Source organism: Heterodontus francisci, chromosome 5 (genome assembly GCF_036365525.1).
Source record: "Heterodontus francisci isolate sHetFra1 chromosome 5, sHetFra1.hap1, whole genome shotgun sequence".
Taxonomy (NCBI): domain Eukaryota; kingdom Metazoa; phylum Chordata; class Chondrichthyes; order Heterodontiformes; family Heterodontidae; genus Heterodontus; species Heterodontus francisci.
This window is the reverse complement of record NC_090375.1, coordinates 125,185,779-125,212,524: the sequence shown is the minus strand read 5'-3', so window position 1 is coordinate 125,212,524 and position 26,746 is coordinate 125,185,779. Positions and strand designations below refer to the sequence as shown.

Genomic DNA, 26,746 nt, shown 5'->3' with positions numbered 1-26,746 from the left:
GGTATGCCACAGGGATCTGTGCTGGGGCCTCAACTTTTTACAATTTCTATCAATGACTTAGATGAAGGGACCGAAGGTATGGTTGCTAAATTTGCTGATGACACAAAGATAAGTAGGAAAGTAACTTGTGAAGAGGACATAAGGAGGCTACAAAGGTATATAGATAGGTTAAGTAAGTGAGCAAAGACCTGGCAAATGGAGTATAATGTGAGAAAGTGTGAAATTGTCTACTTTGGCAGGAAGAATAAAAAAGAAGCATATTATCTGAATGGAGAGAGACTGCAGAGCTCTCAGATGCAGAGGGATCTAGGTGTCCTGGTGCATGAATCACAAAAGGTTAGAATGCAGGTACAGCACGTAATTAGGAAAGCTAATAGAATGTCATTGTTTATCACGAGGGGAATTGAATAGAAAAGTAGGGAGGTTATGCTTTAGCTATACAGGGCATTGGTGAGACCACATCTGGAGTACTGTGTACAGTACTGGTCTCCTTATTTAAAGTAGACTGTAAATGTATTGGAGGCAGTACAGAGAAGGTTTACTAGACTAATACCTGGAATGGGCGGGCTGTCTTATGAGGAAAGATTGGACAAGCTAGGCTTGTATCCACTGGAATTTAGAAGAGTAAGAGGTGACTTGATTGAAACACATAAGGTCCTGAGGGGTCTTTACAGGGTGGATGTGGAAAGGATATTTCCTCTAGTGGGAGAATCTAGAACTAGGGGTCACTGTTTAAAAATAAGGGGTTGCCCATTTAAGACAGAGATGAGGAGAAATGTTTTCTCTCAGAGGATCATGAGTCTTTGGAATTCTCTTCCTCAAAAGGCAGTGGAAGCAGAGTCTTTGAATAATTTTAAGGAAGAGGTAGACAGATTCTGGATAAGCAAGGGGGTGGAAGATTATCGGGAGTAGGTGGAAATGTGGAGTAATCAGTTCAGCCATGAATCTATTGAATGGCGGAGCAGGCTCAGGGTGCCGAGTGGCCTACTCCAACTCCTAATGCGTATATTCGCATGTCCCCCCATCTCTGTCTTTCTCCCCGCTCTCTCTGTCTCTCTTTCTTGACCCCACTTTCCCCCTCTGTCCCTGTGTTTCCCTCTCTCGGTGCTCCCTGCTCCATGTTCCCTGCTCCCCACAGCAGCCATTCCCACAACTGGATACTTATCATGCCTATTTCATTTAAGTTGGGTGAATGGAGGTGGAAACCAGTGGATACAGGACACTTACTAAACTGTGTGAAAGCAGCAGGGGCGGCCAATCCCAGGCCGCCTGCGCCGCAATTCACCAATCAGCATTAACCTCGCCCGGGAAGCTCCTGTCAGTCACAGGGAGTGACCAATCACAGACAGGGATCCCCCACCCGTCAGACGCAGGTCCTGCCTCCCTCCTCCGCTTGACATCCATGGCAGCCGTCAATCAGAGCGGAGCCACAGGTGGATTGGCAGGCCGGATGGAAACCTTCGGTGGGCAGGGTTCTGGCTCATGGGCCGTATGTTGGACAACCCTGCTCTAAATTATGCGCAGTGTCAGTATATGAGCTGGTGGATGTGAATGTGAAATTGAGTGATTTATATTTAATTATGATTTATATTTATAAGAGGTCCGGAGTAACATAAAGGCCAGACCAGTTAAGGACAGCAAATTTTCTTCCCTAAGGGACATTAGTGAACCATATGTGTTTTTACAATAATCCAGTAGTTAAATGGTCACCATTACTGATAGTTTTTTTTTTCCAGATTTATTTAATTAACTGAATGTAAGTTCCCCAGCTGCCATATGGGATTTGAACTCATGTTTCCAGAAACATTCATTAGCATAACCACTATGCTCCCATTCCCACATCACTGTCTCCATGATGTTCCTCCACTGCTTGGCCAGTTGCACTTCTTCAGTGTCTGAAAACAGCAAGGCACAAGGGTAAGCTTGCGGTATGGGGAAGAGGCATAAAGTAAGAGGTTAGCTCTTCCTGCTTTTGGCTGTGTGCCTCCTGTCCTGCCAGAGAGAGCAAAGTATATCAGTGTGTGTTGTGTAATCAGTTTGGGTGATGTGGCTGTCACACATGAATAGCTGGTCGTGTGTACAAGCTGTGAGATGTGGGTGTGAGGATGGCAGCTATGCTATGTGTGTAAGGATGTGGTGAGCATATGACTGTTAGATATGAAATCTCTTGATAGAGATTGTTCGTAGGTCAGTGATGTGGGTGTGGTTAATTGAGCAGGTTCTGAGGCTAGTGGTGCAGTTGGTAGGATATGGTATCTGAAGATACATTCACTGACCTTGACTACTCATGTGAAGTCACTGAACTTCTTGCGGAACTGCATCCAAGTCCTCAGGGATAGAATTCTGGCATTGACCTCCACGGCCATCTGCTCCCACTGTCTTTTGAGCATGTGTCTAGAGGATCAACTGACCCTCTGCAGACACAGGACATCTCTCCTACATACGAACATACATATAAACATACGAATTAGGAGTAGGAGTAGGCCACTCGGCCCCTCGAGCCTGCTCCGTCATTCAATAAGATCATGACTGATCTGATTGTAACCTCGACACCACATTCCTGCCTAGCCCCAAAAACCTTCCACCCCCTTGCTTATCAAGAATCTATCCAGCTCTGCCTTAAAAATATTCAAAGACTCTGCTTCCACTGCCTTTTGAGGAAGACAGTTCCAAAGACTCACGACCCTCTGAGAGAAAAACTTTCTCCTCATCTTGGTCTTAAATGGGTGACCCCTTATTGTTAAATAGTGACCCCTGGTTCTGGATTCTCCCAAAGGGGGAAACATCCTTTCCACATTCACCCTTTCAAGACCCCTCAGGACCTTATATGTTACAATCAAGTCACCACTTACTCTTCTAAACTCCAGCGGATACAAGCCTAGCCTGTCCAACCTTTCCTCATAAGACAACCCACCCATTTCAGGTATTAGTCTAGTAAACCTTCTCTAAACTGCTTCCAACACATTTACATCCTTGCTTAAATAAGGAGATCAACACTGAACACAGTACTCTAGATGCGTTCTCATCAATGCCCTGTATAACTGAAGCATAACCTCCCTACTTTTGTATTCCATTCCCCTCGCAATAAACAATAACCTTCTGTTAGCTTTCCTAATTACTTGATGAACCTGCATACTAACCTTATGCAGTTCATGCACTGGGACACCCAGATCCCTCTGCATCTCAGAGATCTGCAATCTCTCACCATTTAGATAATATGCTTCTTTTTTATTCTTCCTGCCAAAATGGACAATTTCACATTTTTCCACATTATACTCCATTTACCAGATCTTTGCCCATTCACGTAACCTATCTATATACCTTTGTAGCCTCCTTATATCCTCTTCACAACTTACTTTACTATCTATCTTTGTGTCATCAGCAAAGTTAACAACCATACCTTTGGTCCCTTCAGTCATTTGCATAAATTGTAAAATATTGAGGCCCCAGTACTGATCCCTGCGGCACACCACGCATTACATCTTGCCAACCAGAAAAAGATCCATTTATGCCTATTCTCTGTTTCCTGTTAGCTAGCCAATCCTCAATCCATGTCACTTTGTTACCTCCTACAACTTGAGTTTTTATTTTCCACAATAACCTTTGATGTGGCACCTTATCAAATGCCTTCTGGAAAACTAAGTACAGTACATCCACTGGTTCCCCTTTATCCACAGCATGTAACTTCTTCCAAGAACTCCAATAAATTGGTTAAACATGATTTCCCTTTCACAAAACTTTCCATCTCCTCCACCAAGGCTGTGTCTGAAAACTTTAGAGCCTGCTGTTTCCCATGTTGTGCCATTCTTCAATGTTTCCCAAGTCAGATTCACTTCTTGCGTACTGCCAGAACCTGCATCAGCAACAATGCTCCTTCCCTTTAAGAGTGCAGGCTAGCTTTAAGTAGGGCAGGCTAGCTTTAAGAAATGCTAGGAAGTTATGATTCTGGGCCCCCGGCTGACGCGTGCAGCCAATGCACAGCATGGTCAGCGCTGTCTGCAAACAGCAATCATTCTAATGAGCAGGTAGTCTGAAGTTGGTGTGCTGCCTGCATTTCAATCAACAGGCACAGTTTTAATCATGCATCACATTCGTTTTCAGGGACTATCAATTTTAGCACCCACCCATGTGTATTGATGGGAGTATTTGCACACATCCCGCATTATTCTATATAATTTGAATAACTACTTTATGCAGAATGACCTCCTACATACTTACAGCATTTTCTGTCTTTATTTCACATTTTTACTTTTCCTGTTTTTTATTTTTATCTTCGGAATAACCAACCTGAATAACTAGTTAGCTCTGTTGGCATGCTTTGATCAAAAACGAGTATTTGTCCATCTGCACTGGGCCGCATGTTGTAACTTCCAATCATGAAGTATAACTTTCCTCTTACAAACCATTGACAGTTTAGGAAAAGCATGTCCTTTAATTCTTATTCTTGCAAGTGAGTTAACTGACAATGAATGCTTTTTCTGGAAAATATTACATCCATTACTGTGTGTCATAAGGCGCACTGAAGAGTACAGGGAGCTTTACTCTTCAGCTGGCTTTACTGCTTCTGAGCTCGCACCTCAAAACAGTGCGACTTAAAATAATTTTTCCCCGAAATGTTTTGATGGATTTTAGCCAAAAATTAAAAATATCAAGATAAAGCAAATTTTTTATTTTAGTTTAATCAATTATTTTGAACTCATGAATTTAAATACATTCACCTACACCATTATTTGTCAGTCAAAGTGGCTGTGGCAAGAAAATTGGCATAATTCCAGGAAATTTGCAATCATCGTTGACTTAACTTGGGAGCGAAGCTATGATAATCAGTCCTTCACAGTTTCTGTGAGGGTATTTGTGAAGTGATGCCAAAATCCCACTAAATTATGACAGTATAAATAATGGCATAACTCACACCATAATTTCCTAGGACTTTTACATTGTAGAACAAATGCAATGCTATAAATGTGCTATTTTAATGGGGCAAAATCTCCAGGAAATTCTGGGTCACTTATAATTCTAAGCACTAAGTTTATAAGAGGTAATTTGTTTGACTTAATGCTCCTGGCATCAACACTCCTGCTTGGACAGCATATCAGAAATTTGGGTGGACATTATACACGATTTTCCAACTAACAATTTAAATGGTTGGAAAATTATGCACAGCTTAGGTCTGAATTTCCAATATAAACTACAGCCAAGTGAACCTCATCCACTACAAAGTCAGAAAATTACCCCAATAAAGCCCAGCCGATCCCAAGGACAGCCCTAATAGATTTTAAATCATAAAGCCCAAATAATTAAAACAGCCATCTGAAGGGGCACTCACAACTTGAATGTGTTCTGGAGTCAATTGGATCCCAAGTCTTGAATTACACGGTTACTGGTGCATTAATGTACACCGGAAGCTGCTTTGTATTGATACAAAAGTACAGTATAGCAAATACCCCTCAGGAATTATGCCTGATCCCAGGTCACACTCTCTCTATATTCCACAGAACATCCATTAGTATTTTATTTCCTTTGACATTTAGCTTTAATTGTACCCTTAACCATTTAATACCCATTTTGAAATAGAAACGAAAGGAGTTTCAGACAAACACATTGGGCTGGACTTTAAGAGCGGCGGCGGGCAAAAAAAATGACGGAACACACAAGCTGCACGCCACCATGCCACCGTGATCTCCTGCGCGGCGGCTCATTTAAATACTTCGGTCAGCCCACCACCCCACACCCAATCACATGGAAGGGGTAGGCTCTCCAACACCAGCAATGGCATCAGCTGCCTGTGCGCAGGCACTGGCGCTGGCGCATTTTTAAAGCGCAGCCAGCCCTGCCGTCTAATTTAAATTTTTAAAGGGAACCATTCCCCCCACCCTCCGCACTGTTCAAATCAAAATTCTGTCGCCCCTTTCCCACCTCACAATAACAATAAAATTAAGTATCTGCCTTTTCTCCCCAAAGACATCTACCTTAAAAATATGACCTTCCACCCTAAACCGCACAAAGTTCACAGTTCACCCCTTCCCTCCATCCCCGACACTAATGACGAGAGTTTGACCCCATTCCACCCCCCCCCCCCCACCCCGCACTAAAAGTCTCACGTTCCCTCCTTCCCCACCACACTTCGGCGCCTGATTTTCCCAGACAGGAAAGTGAAGATGTGGGAGGGCCGGCCGCCACTCTGAAAATCGCAGCCCGACTCCAGGATCATTGTTAAGTTTAATTAAATGTATTCATTGTGCTCATTTCAATATGGAAAGCCAGATTCCGTCACCCAGTGGCAAGGGGTTGCCACAGAGCCTCGCCACCGCCAGGAGGATCGGGCCCGGCCCTCCCGGCGTCAGGCTCCATGGCGGGCTGCTGCCGGAGCAATCTTCCAACCTCACCCCACCATGAAGGCAAACGTTGGAAACCCTGTATCTGTTTGTATGTTAATTCTCATGATGCATTTTTGTTGCACATATTTTTATTTGCAATACTTAAAATGAATTCATTGTTTTTGTATTATATCTGTAATTTATCGAATTTTATTAGCGTGACAAATGGGTATTGTAGCTTGGTAGTGATTGCTTTCACTAACATCTAACTTTCAACTTAATTAAATAATCTTTCAATGCAATATTTGTATAAACCAAAACATGACTGAACAGACAACAAGCAGCTTATGTTATGTCAAGTCTACAAAAAGAAATGCTGCCCTGCACTTTGTTAGATTCCTGAAATCACAGCATGTTTGTCAAAGTCTCAACATTTGTTTTCTGCTTAGAAATATACTCCATATTTGAGTACATTTGGTGGAAAGCCCAGCTGCCAGAAAGACTGGTTACCTCTTACATGATGTGCTTTACTTCATTTGTTTATCAGGAAATCTGCTCTCCTCTAGTGGGTTCAAGTTACCTTCACATAGGCAAAATGGGAATTCATATAAATTACCGAACTTTGGTCATTTGCATATTGATTGTGGACTAATACTAAGATGATTCAGTATTAAATGCTTATTGTTCAATGTTTAATTGGAAATGTAAGAAAAAACATATATAATTACAAATCCATAGTTAGAAAAACATTCAAGCTGATTGCATATTGATATAAGTAAACACAATCTGACCTAATGTCAATGTTATAAATCCAAAAGTGTGTATTTTTATTTATTAGAAGTACATGTATAATAGCCACTATTAGTATTGGGACTTAAACGTCAGTGATAAACTTAAATAAATTCTATTTGACAGCAATAGCATGAAATTACAAATAAACAGTGATTCAAATGCATGCATGTCAATTTACTTTCTTGCAGTCAGCTTTGCCACCACCAAAATGTCAATAGAACAGCATTGGAGAGAAACACTGTAAATTAAGCCCTTCTCTCTGTTGCTTGCTCTCCTGTTCTTCTGCACAGTAGAATTTTACTAGGTTTGCTGTATCACTGAGGAAATGACACAGGTGTGGTTATAAATTATGGTTTTCCTTCATGCAATTGAAAGTGAAAGTATAGTGCCTTTATTATACTGCCAAATAGGTGTCCTCAGGGTTTCCACCAATACAGAGGAAATTCTACACTAAAATTTGCCGACTTTCGTAAAGAAAAATTTTCACTTTTTTTTAAATGCTTGTCATCAAATGAAGTCCTACAGTTGTTTTAATTCTCTGGAAGAAGCCTTAACTGATGAAATTGTGGTGTATGGTATTTACAACAAATGTGTTAGCATGTTCCATTGAATTCCTCTGGCCGATATTTTATTAAGTGTGTTAAACCATTTATTTTAAATTGATTAAAAAGCAGACAGGCATTTCACATGGACCTATTTGCATGCTTGGTACACGTGCAATTTCACTGTCTCTACCAATCAACTCTGTAGTTCAATCTAAAATAGTGAAAATAAGTGAATGTATAATAAAAATAATAATTATCCTGTAAACACCCTGCCTCCAGCAGCAAGTTTTGATATTTTGATTTGACAATATTGATGGGGGAAATTGAGATTTTTCTTTATCAGAGGTCATAAGTTATTGTGAGAGCACATAGTGTATTTAACACCACAGCAAAAGAAACAGAAATGCAACAATTGGCTTTTATGACATTTGTTTCTGAAATGAAATACTTCAGTTCTTAATTTTTGATAAGATATAACAAGATACTGAGAGCAAGATTTTATTCGTATAAAGCATTTTCATACTGAGACAACAGGAGAAATTTTATTTTGCTCAGTGGAATATGGTAAATATTACTTAACTCTAAATTTAAGTAGATTTCCTATAATGACTAATATTTTGCAGAAATTCAGAACAGCTCTGGCCATATACAGCATGAGATGTTATATTGACATTGACTGTTCCTCCTGAAATCACAGCTCCAAAAAATGGCAACTAAATGCCACTAAGGTCATATGGTCTTTCTGAAGGAAAGTATTAACTAGTTCAATTTTACTTCTTAACTTCTAAAAAGAAAGCAAAAACACACATGGTGGCATAATACTTCTACTGTTCGTTTTCACCTTGATATTACCAGCCTTACCAGAAGGTGGTGCTTTGTTTGCACACATCCACTACACTGGTACCCTATGGTGGAAGTTGAATAATCAGAAACTCTTGTTCCTAACTTCTAACAAGCAACATTATTTTACATCATGTTTTTTTCCAGAATTAAGCATTTATGATGCTTTAAAGCAGAAATGTATGCACTTACCATATATTCCATATTAGAGGCACTTGGTGATACCTGACCTCTCAGTTTATTATGAAGATCCAAGATTACTTGTCTGTCAATATCAGTGATAGATCTTTTCGCTCTTCTGGATGCCCACTGTTCATTTTGATTCATATATTTTGTCATGATTGAATCCAAACCATGAGTAAAATTGCTGCTTATTTTAGTGACTGTTTCAGTTGTCAAAAGTTCTTCATGGTCTTCCATAAATGTTGCCAACATTACATCCAATTCGGAAGTAACATTGGGACTCATCATCGTAACTGTTTGTGTAATGAATAACAAAGCAGTCAGCCTTATCCATCCCAACTCTGAACACTTCATGATGAATGGCCTCAAAATACTCCAAGACACTTCACTCAGAGTCCCGTCCACATCTGAAGCTGCAATGATGAAGAGTGCAGTATTTGCAGGTTAAAGGACTCAATGTATTCATTTACTAAATAACAAAAGTAAATGCTCCTGTGTCGGGAATAAAAGTGTGCCGCTTGCGTTGTCATGGAGACAACCCAGGACGCCGGTAAATGTAGACGTCCATTGATGCAAAGACGATGAATAGATAATGTATCGTCTGCCTGACCTACAGGCACTTGAATACCTTTCTTTTTAAACAAGAAAGCGGGTAAATTAAATTCGGGTCCATCTATTTGTGATCTGTTGAGCAGACAGAACCCAGGGGAGTCTATTCCAAGTGAGCTGCTGGTGTGCAGCCTGAGGGACAGTCAGTATGAGCACAGTCAGTGAGAACAGTCAGCGGCCCGCCCTGCATCTCAGGCACCCGGTCCAGTGCTTGGACCTCTGGCCGGGGGAAGCAGAAATCCCAGGCAGAGAATTATCCAGAAACTTTTCAACCATTGCTACACATTTCAGTCCCTGGCGAATGGTTAGGGCGACACTTACCTTCACTCCTCTCACAAAAAACAACTCCCGCTTTCGATCTGATGCAGAATGTTTTTTTTTAAATGATGTTAAAAGATCTGCAACTTTGAGGGGTTTTACTGTTGGGGGAGGAGGAAGGGGGGAACTTGGCAGTGCGGTGCGGTGCAGGCTCCGCTCTGCTGTTCTCCGCCCGCTGCTGCTGCCGCCGGGAACAGGGAGCGGACTCTCCGCCGCCTTTATCCAGGACAGCGGCAGCGTGACGTGTCCGCCCGCACCACACCTCACCCCACACGGCGGCGCAGAGCGCTCACTCCCGCCAGACGCCATCCAGAAAGACGGGAGCAAACTGGAACAAGGGGATAGTCCAGACAGGACAATCCAAACAGGGGCGCCCGGCATTCAGGAGGAAAAACAATGCACAAAATGGACAATCCTGAAAAGGGGGGAAAATCAAGAAAAAGGGGCAATCCATAAAAAAAAACGCAATTCAGAATTAACGACGCACCATGAGAAATCGGCAACCCCCGCCCCCCAAACGGGTAATCACGACAAAGGGACAATCTGGGAAAAGTGCAATTTAGGAAAGGGGACAAAACGGGCAAACTGGAGAGGGGGCAATAAGAAAAAAGGGGTTATCCAGGAAATAGGCCAATAGAGGGGGAAAACATAGTAATAAGAAGTAATCCAGAGAGAGGGAGCAATGCAGAAAAAGTGAGGGGCAATCAAGAGAGAGGAATATGGGAGATAACAATAAACAGGGTAACCCAGAAGCCAAAATAACACAAAATAAAGGAGTAAGTTAGAAAGAGGAACTAACTAGACTAACAATGAAAAAGGGGCAATCCAAAGATTGGGAGGGGGGGGGGGTGGTTCTAGGAGAGAGGTGCTGTCTAGAAAATAGGCTAACTCAGATGGAGAAGAAGTATCAATAAAAAAGGCAATATAAGCAACAGGATAAAAAAGGGTAAACCAGAGAGTATGACAGGAAAGCGGACTAATGTAGATAACAAGCAATCCAAATAAACATTGGACAAAATTTTCTTGGGGCTTCGACGTCGGGATCTGTGGCGGGCAGGCATGAAGATTGCCCCGGATGAGGCCCACCACTGACCCCGACGCCAGCAGGGCAGTCCTGATCTTGACAGTGGCGCCGAGACCTTGTGGCTGCCCCACCCCCACCCCCGCCGCTCAGCAACAGGGCCATCATTTAAATATTCAGATTAATTTACTTACCTGCATTAATGAAGTTCCCGACGCCTCCTGATGTGCTGCCACAATCTTCATCCCGGTGGCCGGCACTGCCGCACCTTCGAATTCCCGTCCAGGAAAAGGAGGCACAACACCTGTGGGGAGGGGGGAGGAGGAAGGTTTATCAGTGCGGTGGGGGTGGGGGGGAGTGGGATCAAACTTACTTGATTGGTCTAGAGGGTGATGGGAAGGGGTAAAGATGAAAGGTTCTGAACTTTGTCGGGGGGAAGATCATATATTCAATGGGAGAAGGGCAGGAATGACATGTAATGCTATGGGGGGTGGGAAGAGGGACTGGAAAGATTTTTAAAATTATCGTTAATTTTAAATTTACTGTTCCTGCGCAGTGGCGCTGGACGCCATTGCTGGGGTTGGCTCGCCCACCCCCTCCACATCATCGGGGGGTGGTTCGCCCCAACCATAATAATGAGGCTTCGTGGAGTGAAAGCCGCGCGTGCAGGCAGCCACATTTTACAGCCACCACCGTGCTGGGCGGTGGCAACATAAAATCCAGCCCATTACTCCAGCAATCGGGGGAGAAGAAAGGGTAATAAGGAAAAAAGGTGCAATCCAAAGAGGACAAGAGAGGAGGCAGGTAGAATTGGGGTATTGCAAAAGAGGGGAACAGCCAAACAAAGAGGTAATCCAGAGATAAGTGTAATTCAAAATAAATGGGCAATCCAGCAAGATCAACTGAAAACAAGGACGATCCAAAGAAAAGATAATATAAAAAAACCACCCAAAAAAGAGCAATCCAGAGAAAGCAGCAAGGCATAGAGTATCCAGAATAAGGCGCATTCCATTAAGAGGTTCTGAAAAGGGAATAACCTAGAGGAAGCATGGATGTAATGCAGAGAAAAGAGCAGGGGTGTAAGTAATTGAGAGAGTGATGCAGCAGAAAGGCAATCAGAGAGAGGGGTAAGTGAGAGACTAAATTGGAGAAACAAGCAACAGGCGGACAATACAGAAATTGGACCATTTTCAATCCAATTTTGAATCTGCACTGTATATTTGGAGAACAGCATCACCAGTTTCTCGCTGAAGCAGATCCCACTTCCGTTTCAATCAGTTTATCTTTACTGTCCAATATCTGATCAGCATGCAGCAGTCCAACCTAAAATGTAAATCGATCTTAGTCTTTTAAATACTAAATTGGTGTTCTATGAGTTTCAAATGTTATCTGCTTTTGTTGCAGATTTCCAGCGTTAATTGTCTTTTTATTTCTGTAATATCTAGCTTTGTAAAAGATCCTCTGTATTTTTATTAATGTGATTGAAATGCTTCCCAGTGATGTTCTGATCCATTTGTAGAGATGCTCGTCTAATTATATTGGATAACTCCCAGCATTTTTGCTTGTGTTTGTTTTTTTTATGTAAGAAATAGCCTTGGTAATCTGAAGAGTGGATATTTGTAGGACAATGTTAATTCAGTTTGACTTGTATAAGTTATTTTAAAATAAGTGTGCCTTTGGCTTGAAGAAACATCAGTTACAATCCAAGTATGTGTAATGGACGGAGGTACTGAGTCATTTGCTGTGCATCTACATTGATTAATGAAGTGATGATACCTATTATTTTTGGCATGCAAGACTGTAATATTCAAATACATTAGGAACATAGAAAATACAGTTTTGAAATATTTAAATAATCAGAATATCTCAGTGTTAAATATCTATTTAATCATTTTTTTTTATTTGAAACATCAAGGTAAAGATGCCAGTTTAGTGTATGCTGAAAACAAAACATTTTTTCATGTTAGTAACTGGCAAAATTTTATAGGTTTATAATTTGACAATGGTTCATTCAAGTTTGAGTGAAATATAATTCAAAAAATTCTCATCTTGAAAGCAGAGCTCTGTAATAAAATGTATAGGAGCATGAGCTCACCATATTTAGTGCATTTCTGAGCAAATGTTTAAATCAACGAGTTGCGATAAAAAGGTGTGGCAAAATTGCCCGTTATGGAGCTATTTATGCAAAAGATAAAGCTTCATCATCAAAGTGTAATGTTAATGGGTAAAAGGATATAGTAGTGTTGTGGTTATATTACTTGACTAGTAATCCAGACGTGGTCTCTTCAGACTACTAGAAAAGATCGGATGTCCACCAAAGCTACTAAGTATCATCACTTCATTCCATGACAATATGAAAGGCACAATTCAGCATAGCGGCGCCTCATCAGACCCCTTTCCTATCCTGAGTGGCGTGAAACAGGGCTGTGTTCTCGCACCTACACTGTTTGGGATCTTCTTCTCCCTGCTGCTCTCACATGCGTTCAAGTCTTCAGAAGAAGCAATTTTCCTCCACGCAAGATCAGGTGGTAAGTTGTTCAACCTTGCCCGTCTAAGAGCGAAGACCAAAGTACGGAAAGTCCTCATCAGGGAACTTCTCTTTGCTGATAATGCTGCTTTAACATCTCACACTAAAGAGTGCCTGCAGAATCTCATCAACAGGTTTGCGGCTGCCTGCAACGAATTTGGCCTAACCAACAGCCTCAAGAAAACGAACATCATGGGACAGGACGTCAGAAATGCTCCATCCATCAATATCGGCGACCACATTCTGGAAGTGGTTCAAGAGTTCATCTACCTAGGCTCAACTATCACCAGTAACCTGTCTCTCGATGCAGAAATCAACAAGCGCATGGGAAAGGCTTCCACTGCTATGTCCAGACTGGCCAAGAGAGTGTGGGAAAATGGCGCACTGACACGGAACACAAAAGTCCGCATGTATCAAGCCTGTGTGCTCAGTACCTTGCTCTATGGCAGCGAGGCCTGGACAATGTATGTCATCCAAGAGCGACGTCTCAATTCATTCCATCTTTGCTGCCTCCGGAGAATCCTTGGCATCAGGTGGCAGGACCGTATCTCCAACACAGAAGTCCTCGAGGCGGCCAACATCCCCAGCTTATACACGCTACTGAGTCAGCGGCGCTTGAGATGGCTTGGCCATGTGAGCCGCATGGAAGATGGCAGGATCCCCAAAGACACATTGTACAGCGAGCTCGCCACTGGTATCAGACCCACTGGCCGTCCATGTCTCCGCTTTAAAGATGTCTGCAAACGCGACATGAAGTCCTGTGACATTGATCACAAGTTGTGGGAGTCAGTTGCCAGCAATCGCCAGAGCTGGCGGGCAGCCATAAAGGCGGGGCTAAAGTGTGGCGAGTCGAAGAGACTTAGCAGTTGGCAGGAAAAAAGACAGAAGCGCAAGGGGAGAGCCAACTGCGAAACTGCCCCGGCAACCAATTTTATCTGCAGCACATATGGAAGAGTCTGTCACTCTAGTATTGGCCTTTATAGCCACTCCAGGCGCTTACCCATTGTCTCCCGAGACAAGAAGGCCAAAGAAGAAGAAGAAGAAGAAGTAAATGAGTTCACAATCCTATGGCAACTTGAGAAATTGAGTTCTGTGTTTAAAAAAAAAATCTGGAGATAATAAGCTTTTGAAATATTGTAAAAGCCCAACTGATTCACTCATGTCCTCCAGTCAGGTTTATAGGGACCTCCAGTTGGCTCTTAACTGCCTTCTAAAATGATGTAGCAAACCACTATATCAAAAAAAAACCAGTGGTTCAAGAAGGTGGCCTCCTCCTACCTTCTCTGGGCAACTAAGGATGGACAATAAATATCAGGTTTTTCAGTGACGCCCACACCCTGAGAATTAATTTCTAAAACACCCAGGGAGCATAATGTATTAATCTTTCAACCTTTTGTACTGCCACTAAATCATGTTAAAGTCACAATTACAGAACCAATCGTACTTAACAATACTAAAATAACAACATACTTTAATTCTGCCCTCCCCCAACTCCATTTTTAAGGGAGTGGAGACAGGGCATTAATTACTAATATGACACAAAAGATGCTATCATGAAGAAATCAACACAGAGAAATATGATGTCAAATCTTGGGAATGGTTCCAGGAATGGGGAACTTTTGTTATGTGGATAGGTTGCAGAAGCTAGGGGTTTCTTCTTCTTGGAGAAGAGATGATTAAGAGATTTGATAGAGGTGCTCAAAATCATGAGAGGTCTGGACAGAGTAGATAGGGAGAAACTGTTCCCATTGGCAGAAGGATCCAGAACCAGAGGCAGGATTTAAGATGATTGGCAAAAGACGCTACGACAACATGAGGAAAAGCTTTTTTTGTGCAGTGAGTGTTTAGGATTTGGAATGCACTGCCTGACAGTGTGATGGAGGCAGATTCAATCGAGGACTTCAAGAGAGAATTGGATAATTATCTGAAGCGAAAAAATTTGCAGGGCTACGGGGAAAAGACAGAAGAGTGGGAGTAGGTGAGTTGCTCTTGCAGAGAGCTGGCATGGACACGATGGGCTGAATGGCCTCCTGTGCTGTAACCATTCTATGATTCTATGAGTTATGATCAAGAACAACTTGCACTTTTTTTTAGAACTTTTAACATAACCAAATGTCCAAAAATGTTCAAATGTCCAGAGTTTAAGTAAAACAGTCAGACACTATGTAGTGGAGGGAGGAGGGTTAGTGGAAGTGATTGAAGGCAAGATAGAAGAGATAAAAATTCAGATGGCTTTAAAAGAATGGGACAGAGGCAGCAAGATGATAACATTTCAGGACAGCGTTCCTGAGTGATGAATTAAGGTGAAAGCACTGCTTCCAAAGCTGGAACAGGGGGATGGGGATCACAGAGGAGGCAAATCAAAAGAAAGGGTCATGTGTGATGGAGCACAGGGATGCAAAGGTACAGGCTGGATTTAATGGGCCCTCCAGAGATGGACGAGGAGCTGACGGAGGCTCATAGAATTGTGACAGGGGGCAGAGGGCCCGTCGGCTTTCCGTTCCAATCCAATTAAGCCAAGGCGGAAAAGGCTGAAGATGGCCTTCCCACCCAGAGGCCAATTGAGGCCGTTAAGTGGCCTATTATTAGCCACTTAAGGGCCTCTTCCTACCACTGCTGGAACTAAGATAGCGGCAGGGGCATGGGGGTGGTGGCCTCCCCCACGCAGGGAGATCACCCAATGAAATGAAGTGACCTCCCTGAGGGCTTGGGGGGGCCCTCCTCCATGGACAATCTGTGGCCAATGGAGGGCCCGTGCCAGCAAACAACCCACCTCCCATAACACCACCCCCCCCCCCAACCCTCCTCTCCACCCCTCATGGTGGCCTGCCAGACTGGCCCTGGTGACCCTGCCTCACTTATCTTCTCTCCGGTTTCCAGTGCTGGGCCTGCTCCCAAGCCTCCTGTAATACTGGCAGTGGCCACCACACCTGGTGGTGCTGCCGATACTACTGAGCTGCAAGTCCTCTGATTGGCTGGCAGCTCTTGGAGGCAGAATCCCCATCTTTAAAGTGATGGGGACCCATTACCAGGCACTTAAGTACCTGAGTGCCTTTGAATCGTGCAGGGAGAGGGTGGGGGGAGGCTCCAAAAGGCCGAGGCGGGTGTCCCCCCTCCTTTTCAATCCTGCGCCAGGACACCACAGGGGTAATTTTCAACTTGGTGCATAAAACTGTGCGATTCGGATGCGCCACCTCTTATACACCAAATTTTCCTATCCAGTGAAATCAACATTGTTGAATTTATTTACATAATGATATATTAATGTACCAATGTACTGAGTAATTGCCTACCAATTATGGGATGGTATGTCACTTGAAGAGTGAAATTCTGTACGAGTAGAAAATCAGCCATAGAAATGTTGGTCTCACAAGACTGTACGCTGCCTTTGTAGAATTCTAGGGTGTTCTGAAAGGCAACATTGGAACGCCGTGAGGAGAATGCATGCTGGTTTCACTTGAGTTTTGTGAGCAGCTTTACAAGGGATCCATCCTGCTCCCCCAGTCTTGCCAGTAAAATTGCATATTGGATTGTTATATTGTCATGTCCCTCTACAAACTGGGTTTATCCAGACTACATATATGCCTGAATACTGTGCCCTCCATCATGAAGTTGGTGAATGGTCTGTGCAAGCATGCTGTTGGTGTGTGGTGAGTCTGTTGAACTGTTAACACCAATCAACACAGGCTGATGTTTCTTCTGGTGGCCTCTCCAAGTTCCAATGTGCAATCCAGAATGAGACTGTAGAGAATTCAGCCAAAGTTGACCACAACAGTCACCTATGCAAAGCTCCAGATATTGTGTAATAAAAACGATAAGTGCTGGAAATACTCAGCAGATCTGGCAGCATCTGTGGAGAGAGAAACCGAGTTAACATTTCAAGCCAGATATCCAACTCGAAACATTAACTCTGTTTCTTTCTGCGCAGATGCTGCCAGATCTGCTGAGTATTTCCAGCACTTTCTGTTTTTATTTCAGATTTTCAGCATCTGCAGTATTTTGCTTTTATTTTAGTGTTTAATTCACTGCCAATTCTCTTCCAGGAATGCCTACCTTGAAGAAGTTCTGCTCTTCTCTCCAACGGGATTTCTGTTTGTCTCTTTTACCTTGTTCACCTTCATTGCTTTCCATTTCCCTCCTGGTGTTGATAAGGTGTCTGCCAAAACTCGTTTTCACAGCCATTTCTTCAACGACTGTCTCCAGCTCCAGCTTATTCCACCTGGGTTCCAATTGGAGTTCCATCCTTCATGTTTCAACTCTACTCAGGGTTACAGATATCTCTGAGAAATACAACATTCCTCAGACTGCTGCTCTCATCACATCCTGAAATCCACACTCAGTGCCATGTGTTGCTACGTGTACACACTCGACTTCTCTCTCCAGCAGCACTGACTCATCTTATCTCTAAGCTGTCCTGCTCCGCCTTTTCATTTCATCCTTCATCTTATCCAGCGCATTAACAAAAAACTTTTTCTCTTCCTTTCAGGCGTTAAGGAACGCAAGGTCCAAAAACTCATGGGTACCAATGCCCCCCCAGATCGTTCTTCCCCTTCACTTCCCTCTGACCCCATCCCTTCTCATAATCTCACCCCTTGCCATGTTTTCACAATTCCCTCTGACCTTCCCCTTTCTGATGCTGAACGATCTGTACCTGGTAAAGGCCTCAGCTTTATCTCCTTATACCCCATCTCAATGAATTTCGAGCTCAGCATGACATTGAGCTCTTCTTCCGTCACCTTCGCCTCCAGGCTCACCTCTTTGGCCAGGAGTCCTCCTCCCGACCAGCAGACCCATTCACCCGCCTCCAGTATTCTCCCTCCACCTGGATCCCTCCCTCTGGCCTCTTACACACTCTCGATCTTTTCATTGAGAACTGTCGGCGTGACACCGGCTGTCTTAATTTCTCTGCTCCTGTCGCTCACTCTAACCTGTCTCCCTCCGAACTTGCTGCACTCCGTTCTCTCAGGTCTAACCCCGACATGGTCATCAAATCTACTGACAAGGGTGGTGCTGAGTGCCAATGCTCAGACACTTCTTCCAACCTCCCCCTGGACCATGATCCGAGCACCAAGCATCAAGACACTGTCTCCAGGACTGTCACTAACCTCATCTCCTCTGGAGATCTTCCCTCTATAGCTTCCCAACTCATAGTCCCGCAACCCTGAACAGCCCGCTTCTACCTCCTTCCCAAAATCCACAAACAGGAAGGTCCTGGTAGACCCATCATTTCAGCCTGTTCCTGCCCCACCAAACTTATTTCTTCACATCTTGACTCTAATTTTTCTCCCCTTGTCCAAACAAAAAGAGTTCTGAAGAAGAGTCATATCCAACTCAAACTAACTCTGTTTCTCTCTCCATAGATGCTGCCAGACCTGATGAGTATTTCCAGCACTTTCTGTTTTTATTTCAGATTTCCAGCATCCGCAATATTTTGATTCTATTCCAGGTATTATGTCTTTGGTGCTGGCTTTTGAAGCAAGAGGAAGCAAGAGGCATTACACAGGAGGGTTAAAAAGCAAAATTAGACACTGAGCCACATACAGCAATATTAGGATAGATGGTCAAAAAGGTTTTTAGGGGCATCTTAAAGGAAGAAATAGCAGTAGAGAGGCCAAGAGTGTTAGGAGGGAATTCCAGAGCTTCACGCCCAGGCATGAATCCCTAAAGAAGGGAATGCTCAAGAGGCCAGAATTAGATGAGCGCAGATATCTCAGAGGATTGTAGGGCTAGAGAAGATTAAGGAGATAGGGAGGGATGAGGGTGTTAAGAGATTTGAAAACAAGAATGAGAATTTTAAAATCAAGATGTTGCTTGACATGGAGCCAATGTAGGTCAGTGAGCACAGGGGTGATAGGTGAACAAGATTTGGCATGTGTAGGAGGTAGGCAGCAGTTTTGGATGACCTCAAGTTTATGGAAGGTCGAATGTGGGAGACCAGCCAGGAGTGCATTAGAATAGTCACGTCTAGAGATAACAAAGGCATGATTAAGGGTTTAAGCAGCAGATGAGTTGAGACAGGGGTGAAGTCGGGCCATGCTACGGAGGTGGAAATAGGCAATCTTAGTGATGGCCTGCATATGTGGTCGGAAGCTCATCTCAGGGCCAAACATGACACCAAGGTTGTGAACAGTATGGTGTACACTTGGGCAGTTTCCAGGGAAAGGGATGGAGTCAGTAGCTGAGGAACAGAGTGTAGAGTGGGGACCAAAGACAATGCTTCAGTTTTTCCAATATTGAATTGGAGGAACTTTCTGCTCATCAGGTACTGGACATCGAATAAGCAGTCTGATAATTTAGCAACAGTGGAGGAATTGAGAGAGGTAATGGTGAGGCAGAGCTGGGTGTTGTCAGTGTACACGTGAAAACTAATGCTGTTCTTTCAAATGATTTCACTTGAGGTGCAGCATGTAGATGAGAAATAGGAAGGGGGTTTGAAGGAGCGCTTTAAAGAAGGAAAGAGAGGTAGAGAGGCGAAAGGATGTAGGGAGGAGATTCCAGAGCTTAGGGCCGAGGCAACTGAAGGAACAGCCACCAATGGTGGAGCAATTAAAATTGGGGATGCACAAGAGACCAGAATTAGATAAGCACAGATATCCTGGAGGATTGTGGGCTGGAGAAGATCACAGAGATAAGGAGGACTGAGGTATTGAGGGATTTGAAAACAATATTTAGACAGTGGAGGTCAGCAAGCACAGGGGTAATGGCTGAACGAGACTTGATGCGAGTAAGGAAACGGGCCGCAGAGCTTTGACAACTCAAGTTTACAGAAGGTAGAATGTGGGTCACCAACCTTGCATTGGAATAGTCAAGTCTGGAGATGCATAGGAACATAGGAGCAGGAATTGGCATTCAGCCCCTCTGCTATTCAATACAATCATGGCTGACCTTGGGCTTCAATTCCACTTTCTTGCCCACTCCACATATCCCTTGATTCCATGTGAGACCAAAAATCTGTCTATTCCAGCCTTAAATATATTCAATGATGGAGCATCCACAACCCTCTGGGGTAGAGAATTACAAAGATTCACAACCCTTTGAGTGTAGTAATTTCTCCTCAACTCAGTCCTGAACAACCAGCCCCTTATCCTGAGATTGTGCCCCCACGTTCTAGATTCCCCGACCAGCGGAAACAATCTCAGCTTCTACCCTATCTTCAATGAGATCACCTCTCCAGAGAATAGAGGCCCAGTCTCCTCAATCTCTTCTCAGAGGACAATCCTGCCATCCTAGGGATCAGTCTGGTGAACCTTCATTGCACTCCCTCTATAGCAAGTATATCCTTCCTGAGGTAAGGAGACCAAAACTGTACACAATACTCCAGCTGCGGTCTCATCGAGGCTCTATACAAAGGCATGGATGAGGGTTTCAGGAGCAGATGAGCTGAGGTAGGGATAGAGTCGGGCAATATTATGGAGGTGGAAATAGGCAATCTTAGTGATGGCATGGATACATGGTCAGAAGGTCATTTAGGTTGTGAACTTTATCCTTTTAATAAAAGCTATATATCCAAATAATTTAAGTTAGTATACAATTAACTGGCCTAAGTTAGGCCTTACCATTTATGGAGAGGCAGGGGAGTGCGGTTGCGGGGGGAAATCCAGAAATCCTAGGGAAGAAGAGATCCAGCCAATTTAACGGCAGGGCTTCATTAGCATTATTTGATTCTGTTTCCTGTCTGATCACCAACAAGATTGACAGACTGGCACTGCTGAGTTTGAAATCCACCAGTGAGGAGGCCACAGCCTCGGACCACTGGCAATGGTGCCTGTCAATCTGGAGAGAAGGAAAGTTCAGATGGGGGCAGGGCAGGGGTAGGCTGGTCACGAGGCAGGTGACCTGAGCTTGGGTGTCGGGGGTGTGTGGTTCAGCCAATCGCAGCATTGAGGAAAGGCTGTGATGGGCAGAAGGTTTGCTTCAAGGGTTGCGGGGAGCACATTTGCTCTTCCTGGCCCAAAAACGTGCTCAAAAAAGCACATCCCTTCTACAGCTGGCTGCTCGCAGCTCCACTTCACTGCCAGGTTTCCTGAACCTTGGGAAACCCAGCTGCCATCCTTTAAACTGAAATCAAGTTCCCAATTGCACTGTGGGGGCTGAATTTAATGCTCCAGCTGCCAGGAACAGCGGCGGGCGTGCAAAATGGCAGCGGTCCCGCTTGTCATGCAAGCAGCTGCACCGCCATGATTGAGCAGCGTACGGCCATTTAACATAATGGAGGCAGCCGTCTCCCCCAATCACATGGCGGGGGTGGCAAGTGAGATGCTGTTCACGACATCAGTGGATCTCGGAGCAGATGCTGGCGCCATCTTTAAAAGCCTGCCAGCCCTGCATTCACTCTGTCTTTGAATCCTTTAGCAGCTCAGTCATTGAAAATGTCTGTACATTAACATTAATTGAAACCTCAGCAAGCAGAACTCCTGAGAAGACTGCTGAGAATGTCAGAGATCAGAGCAAGGGTGGCCCAAGACTTCAGTGACGTCTCCCTATTGATTTTCCTCCAGGCTCCAGTGGAAAAGCAGGAGGTCCTCTTCCCCAGCGATGGCAAGAAGAGGTCCTCCCACCTGACCAAGCAAGCCTGGACAGAGATCGCAGAGGAGGTCAACAGCCATGGGGTCACCCGCGCAACTGGGTGCAGTGTCGGAAGTGGGTCAATGGCCTGTGTTCAGCCACGGTAAGTGCCATGTTCTAAAATTGCCTTGTGAGATTTGAGTGTCACTACACGGTGTGCCACATGGTGATGGTGCCACTGGCATTCCAAAGACAGGGTGGTAATGACAGATTCATGACATATGCATGGCTGCATCTGTGCAAAAGGTCTCCCTTGTTTATATCTCAGCCCAAGGAAATCCCATGACAGGGTGAGATACATTACATCCCCCATGTATGGCAATTTATAATTGTTACATCCTTGCTCTTGCAGGAGAAAAGGGCCCATAACAGGAGAGGCAGCCAGGACTGGTGGCGGACATGCTTCCTCTCAGCCAGTGCGAAGAAGAGGCCCTAGAACTAGCATGGTACCAAGGTGGACACGCTATTTCAGACGGGGGGATTGGGGTCTCTGCACAAGAGAGTCATTATTGCCGATCAGCTAAAGATGCAACAACAATGGAGAACTAGCTCTGGCATGCTGTCCTTAATGGGATATGTGTAGCCTAACCCACACATGCTGTTTTTATTGTATCTTCAGGTCGGCGTTCGCAGGTGACCGCAGCCCCAGAGGGATTCCTGTCAACCTCTGAGGAGGAGCAACATTCAGACGATGCACTGTCCCATGACTTTCCTGCACCTTCCACTAGTGCAGATACTTTCACCTCGATGGGTCACCACTTGGCTATAGAATCAGCGTCACAAGCTGGTGAGAGCACGGCACACGCACCCGAGCAGCTGGCTGAGGCTGTGACAGCCGCGGCCTTTGACAGTCAGAGGACTGTGGGTGGTCAAACCCATGCTGAACCCCAGGATGATGATGAGCTTCTGGTGTTGACAGCACAGAGCATGCTGGAGTTGCAGGGATAAGTAAGGAAACATCTGGTGGAGATGCCAGAGGCTATGCGTAACCATGAGAGGATGATGGAGGAGCCCATTCATGCCGTGACTGCTGCCATGTCTCAGGTATTTGAGTGCATGGCTTCATCCATTGAGAGGTTGGTAACCCTCTTGGAGAACCATATTCCACAGATGCATCATAGCCTGCAAACCATTGCCTTGGCCATGAGCTCAGATCAGTGGCAAGGCAAGAGAAGGACCAGGAGCCTGGAGAGGTTTCCCGCTCCTAGTCCTTCTCTGGTCAGTAAGGAGGTTCAGGCGAGCCTTGAGAGGGAGAAGGAGAGGCTGACCTCCACAGCTGGCGTCTCCCCTCAGGACATTTCAGGTGTGGACAGCGGCTCCTCAGCCCCTCCGACAGTGAGTCCAGCTCCAGGAGCCGCGATGCCCGAAGAGAGTCCTGCACCAGTGGAGGAAACCCTCAGGCAGCCGGTGCCTTCAGGCCTCAGGCATCCAGAGGACACCTGCTGAAGTCACCTCAAGCCAAGGGGCATCCTGAGCAGCAGCCTGCCTCCAGCACAGCTGCTAATGCAGAGGTTGCACCACGTAGGAGCAGCTGCAAGTGTATAATAAAAATCACCAAGCCACACAAGGGTATTCATGGGTGACCCAACTATGTCATGTACAATTTAATTAAATGCTCTTTTGTGCCAAACATTAGCCTAAATTGTGTGGAAACTCTACTATTTTGTCAGTGTGCTATGAGTATTGATTGAGGAAAGAAATCTCTGGGTCAAAGTAACAGGAGTTTATTTGCAGGGGTCTTTCTATTGGGGTATCTACATGAACACTGAGCAGCACAAAGTACAGGCTCATGACATCACATTCTGCTTTTTTTTATTCATTCACGGGATGTGGGCTTCGCTGACTAGGCCAGCATTTATTGCCCATCCCTAATTGCCCTTGAGAAGGTGGTGGTAGGCTGCCTTCTTGAACCGCTGAAGTCCATGTGGGGTAGGTACACCCACAGTGCTGTTAGGAAGGGTGTTCTAGGATTTTGACCCAGGGACAGTGAAGGAACGACAATACAGTTTCAAGTTAGGATGGTGTGTGGCTTGGAGGGGAATTTGCAGGTGGTGGTGTTCCCATGCATCTGCTGCCCTTGTCCTTCTAGGTGGTAGAGGTAATGGGTTTGGAAGGTGCTTCCTAAGGAGCTTTGGTGCATTGCTGCAGTGCATCTTGTAGACGGTACACACTGACGTCACTGTGCGTTGGTGGCCGAGAGAGCAAATGTTTGTGGATGGGGTGCCAATCAAGCAGGCTGCCTTGTCCTAGATAGTGTCGAGCTTCTTGAGTGTTGTTGGAGCTGCACCCAGCCAGGCAAGTGAAGAGTATTCCATCACACTCCTGACTTGTGCCTTGTAGATGGTGAACAGGCTTTGGGGAGTAAGGAAGCGAGTTACTCGCCGCAGGATTCCTAGCCTCTGACCTGCTCTTGTAGCCATGGTATTTTTATGGCTACTCCAGTTCAGTTCCTGGTCAATGGTAACCCCCAGGATGTTGATAGTGGGGGATTCAGCAATCGTAATGCCATTGAATGTCAAGGGGAAATTGTTATATTCTCTCTTGTTTGAGATAGGCATTGCTCGGCACTTGTGTGGCGCAAATGTTACTTGCCACTTTTCAGCCCAAGCCTGGGAATTGTCCAGGTCTTGTGGCATTTCTACACGGATTGCTTCAGTATCTGAGGAGTCACGAATGGTGCTGAATATTGTGCAATCAGCAGCGAACATCCCCACTTCTGACCTTATGATTGAAGGAATGTCATTGATGAAGCAGCTGAAGAAGGTTAGGCCTAGGACACTACCCTGAGGAACTCCTGCAGTGATGTCCTGGAGCTGAGATGATTGACTTCCAACAACCACAGCCATCTTCATTTGCGTTAGGTATGACTCCAACCAACGGAGAGTTTTCCCCTGATTCCCATTGACTCCAGTTTTGCTAGGGATCCTTGATGCCATACTCGGTTAAATGCTGCCTTGACGTCAAGGGCAGTCACTCTCACCTCACCTCTTGAGTTCAGCTCTTTTGTCCATATTTGAACAAAGGCGGGAATGAGGTCAGGAGCTGAGTGGCCCTGGCGGAACCCAACTGAGCATCACTGAGCAGGTTATTGCTAAGCAAGTGCTGCTTGATAGCACTGTTGACAACACCTTCCGTCACTTTACTGATAATTGAGAGTAAACTGATGGGGCAGTAATTGGCCAGGTTTGACTTAACCTGCTTTTTGTGTACAGGACATACCTGAGCAATTTTCCACATTGTCAGGTAGATGCCAGTGTTGTAGCTGTACTGGAACAGCATAGCTAGTGGCGCGGCAAGTTCTGGAGCGCAGGTCTTCAGCACTATTGCCAGAATATTGTCAGGGCCCATAGCTTTTGCAGTATCCAGTGCCTTCAGTCATTTCTTGATATCACGCGGAGTGAATCGAATTGGCTGAAGACTGGCATCTGTGATGCTAGGGACTTCAGGAAGAGGCCGAGAGGGATCATCCACTCGGCAGTTCTGGCTGAGGATTGTTGCAAATGCTTCAGCCTTATCTTTTAGGACTCGGCCAGCTCGGTCAGTCGTGGTGCTACCGGGCCACTCTTGGTGATGGACATTGAAGTCCCCCACCCAGAGTATATGCTGTGCCCTTGCCACCCTCATTGCTTCCTCCAAGTGCTGTTCAACATGGAGGAGTCCTGATTCATAAGCTGAGGGGGGGGGGGTGGTAGGTGGTAATCAGCAAGAGGTTTCCTTGCCCATGTTTGACCTGATGCCATGAGACGTCATGGGGGCTGGAGTTGATGTTGAGGACTCCCAGGGCAACTCCCTCCTGACTGTATACCACTGTGCCACCACCTCTGCTGGGTCTGTCCTGCCGGTGAGACAGGACTTACCCGGGGATGGTGATGGCGGTGTCTGGGACATTGTAAGGTATGATTCGGTGAGTATGACTATGTCAGGCTGTTGCTTAAATAGTCTGTGGAACAGCTCTCCCAACCTTGATACAAGCTCCCAAATGTTAGTAAGGAGGACTTGGCAAGCTCGACAGGGCTGGTTTACTGTTGTCGTTTCTGGTGCCTAGGTCGATGCCGGGTGGTCCGTCCGGTTTCATTCCTTATTGACTTCGTCACAGTTATATACAACTGAGTGGCTTGCCAGGCCAGTTCAGAGGGCATTTAAAAGTCAACCATATTGCTGTGGGTCTGGAATCACATGTCGGCCAGACCAGATAAGGACAGCAGTTTCCATCCCTGCAGGACATTAGTGAATACTGCAGAAACCAGCTTCCACCATGCCTTAATAGCACCCTCTGAATCCCAATATACCCACTACAGCAGTGCTAATATGACCATGGGCCTCATTATGATGGTACCATGTGTGAAGAAGTAATCAACATATGCTGCCCCATGGACCCCAGCACACAAGTTAGGTGGCCTTCACTCAGGTAACACAGATGGAAAGGAAGCAGAAAACTACATGCATGAAAGTCAGTATTTATTGTATTGTTATTGAGTAGACATCAGGGTGGCTGAAATCCATCATTATGAGGTTGCGTCTTGTCTCCTTAGCATGTCACTTACTATGTCTGACGTTCATTGTCATGTTGTCGTCTTCCATAGCTGCTTGGCCCTGTCGCTCCTCTGCGTCCTCTTCATCTGAGGATCTTTGTTGTTCAGGCATGTCTTCTTCATGTAAGGCCTCCCTCCTCTGAAGTGCTAGATTATGCAGAGCATAGCAGACCATCACGATACGCAAGATCCTCACCAGGGCGTACTGCAGGCCTCCACCAAGGCAGTGGAATCTCATCTTCAGCAGGTCAATGGCCTGCTTGATGGTCGCTCAGGTGGTGCCATGGCAATTGTTGTTCCTCTCCTCTGCTGCATTGCAAGGGTTCCTCACAAGCATCAGAAGCCATGTCTTCAATGGGTAGCCCTTTTCCCTTAAAATCCACCTCTGAAGGCAAATGGAGGCCTGAAAAGCTGAGGCACCTGGGACTGCCGCAGTATGTAGGTGTTGTGGCTTCTTCCCGGGAAGCAGGCACAAACCTGCGGGAAAAGCTTAACGT

General features: G+C 45.1%; 1 protein-coding gene across 1 annotated transcript in view; it reads right to left on the bottom strand.

Moving 5' to 3' along the window:
- LOC137369612 (cysteine-rich secretory protein LCCL domain-containing 1-like) overlaps positions 1-9,826 on the bottom strand; it is a 73,974-nt gene extending 64,148 nt beyond the window's left edge. The window contains exons 1-2 of the mRNA XM_068030933.1: positions 9,608-9,826; positions 8,687-9,090 (exon numbers count right to left, since the gene is read on the bottom strand). Of these exons, the coding sequence (XP_067887034.1) occupies positions 8,687-9,031 (345 nt within the window). The 5' untranslated portion in view covers positions 9,032-9,090; positions 9,608-9,826. The remainder of the gene's footprint in view (positions 1-8,686; positions 9,091-9,607) is intronic.
- Positions 9,827-26,746: the final 16,920 nt, after the last annotated feature.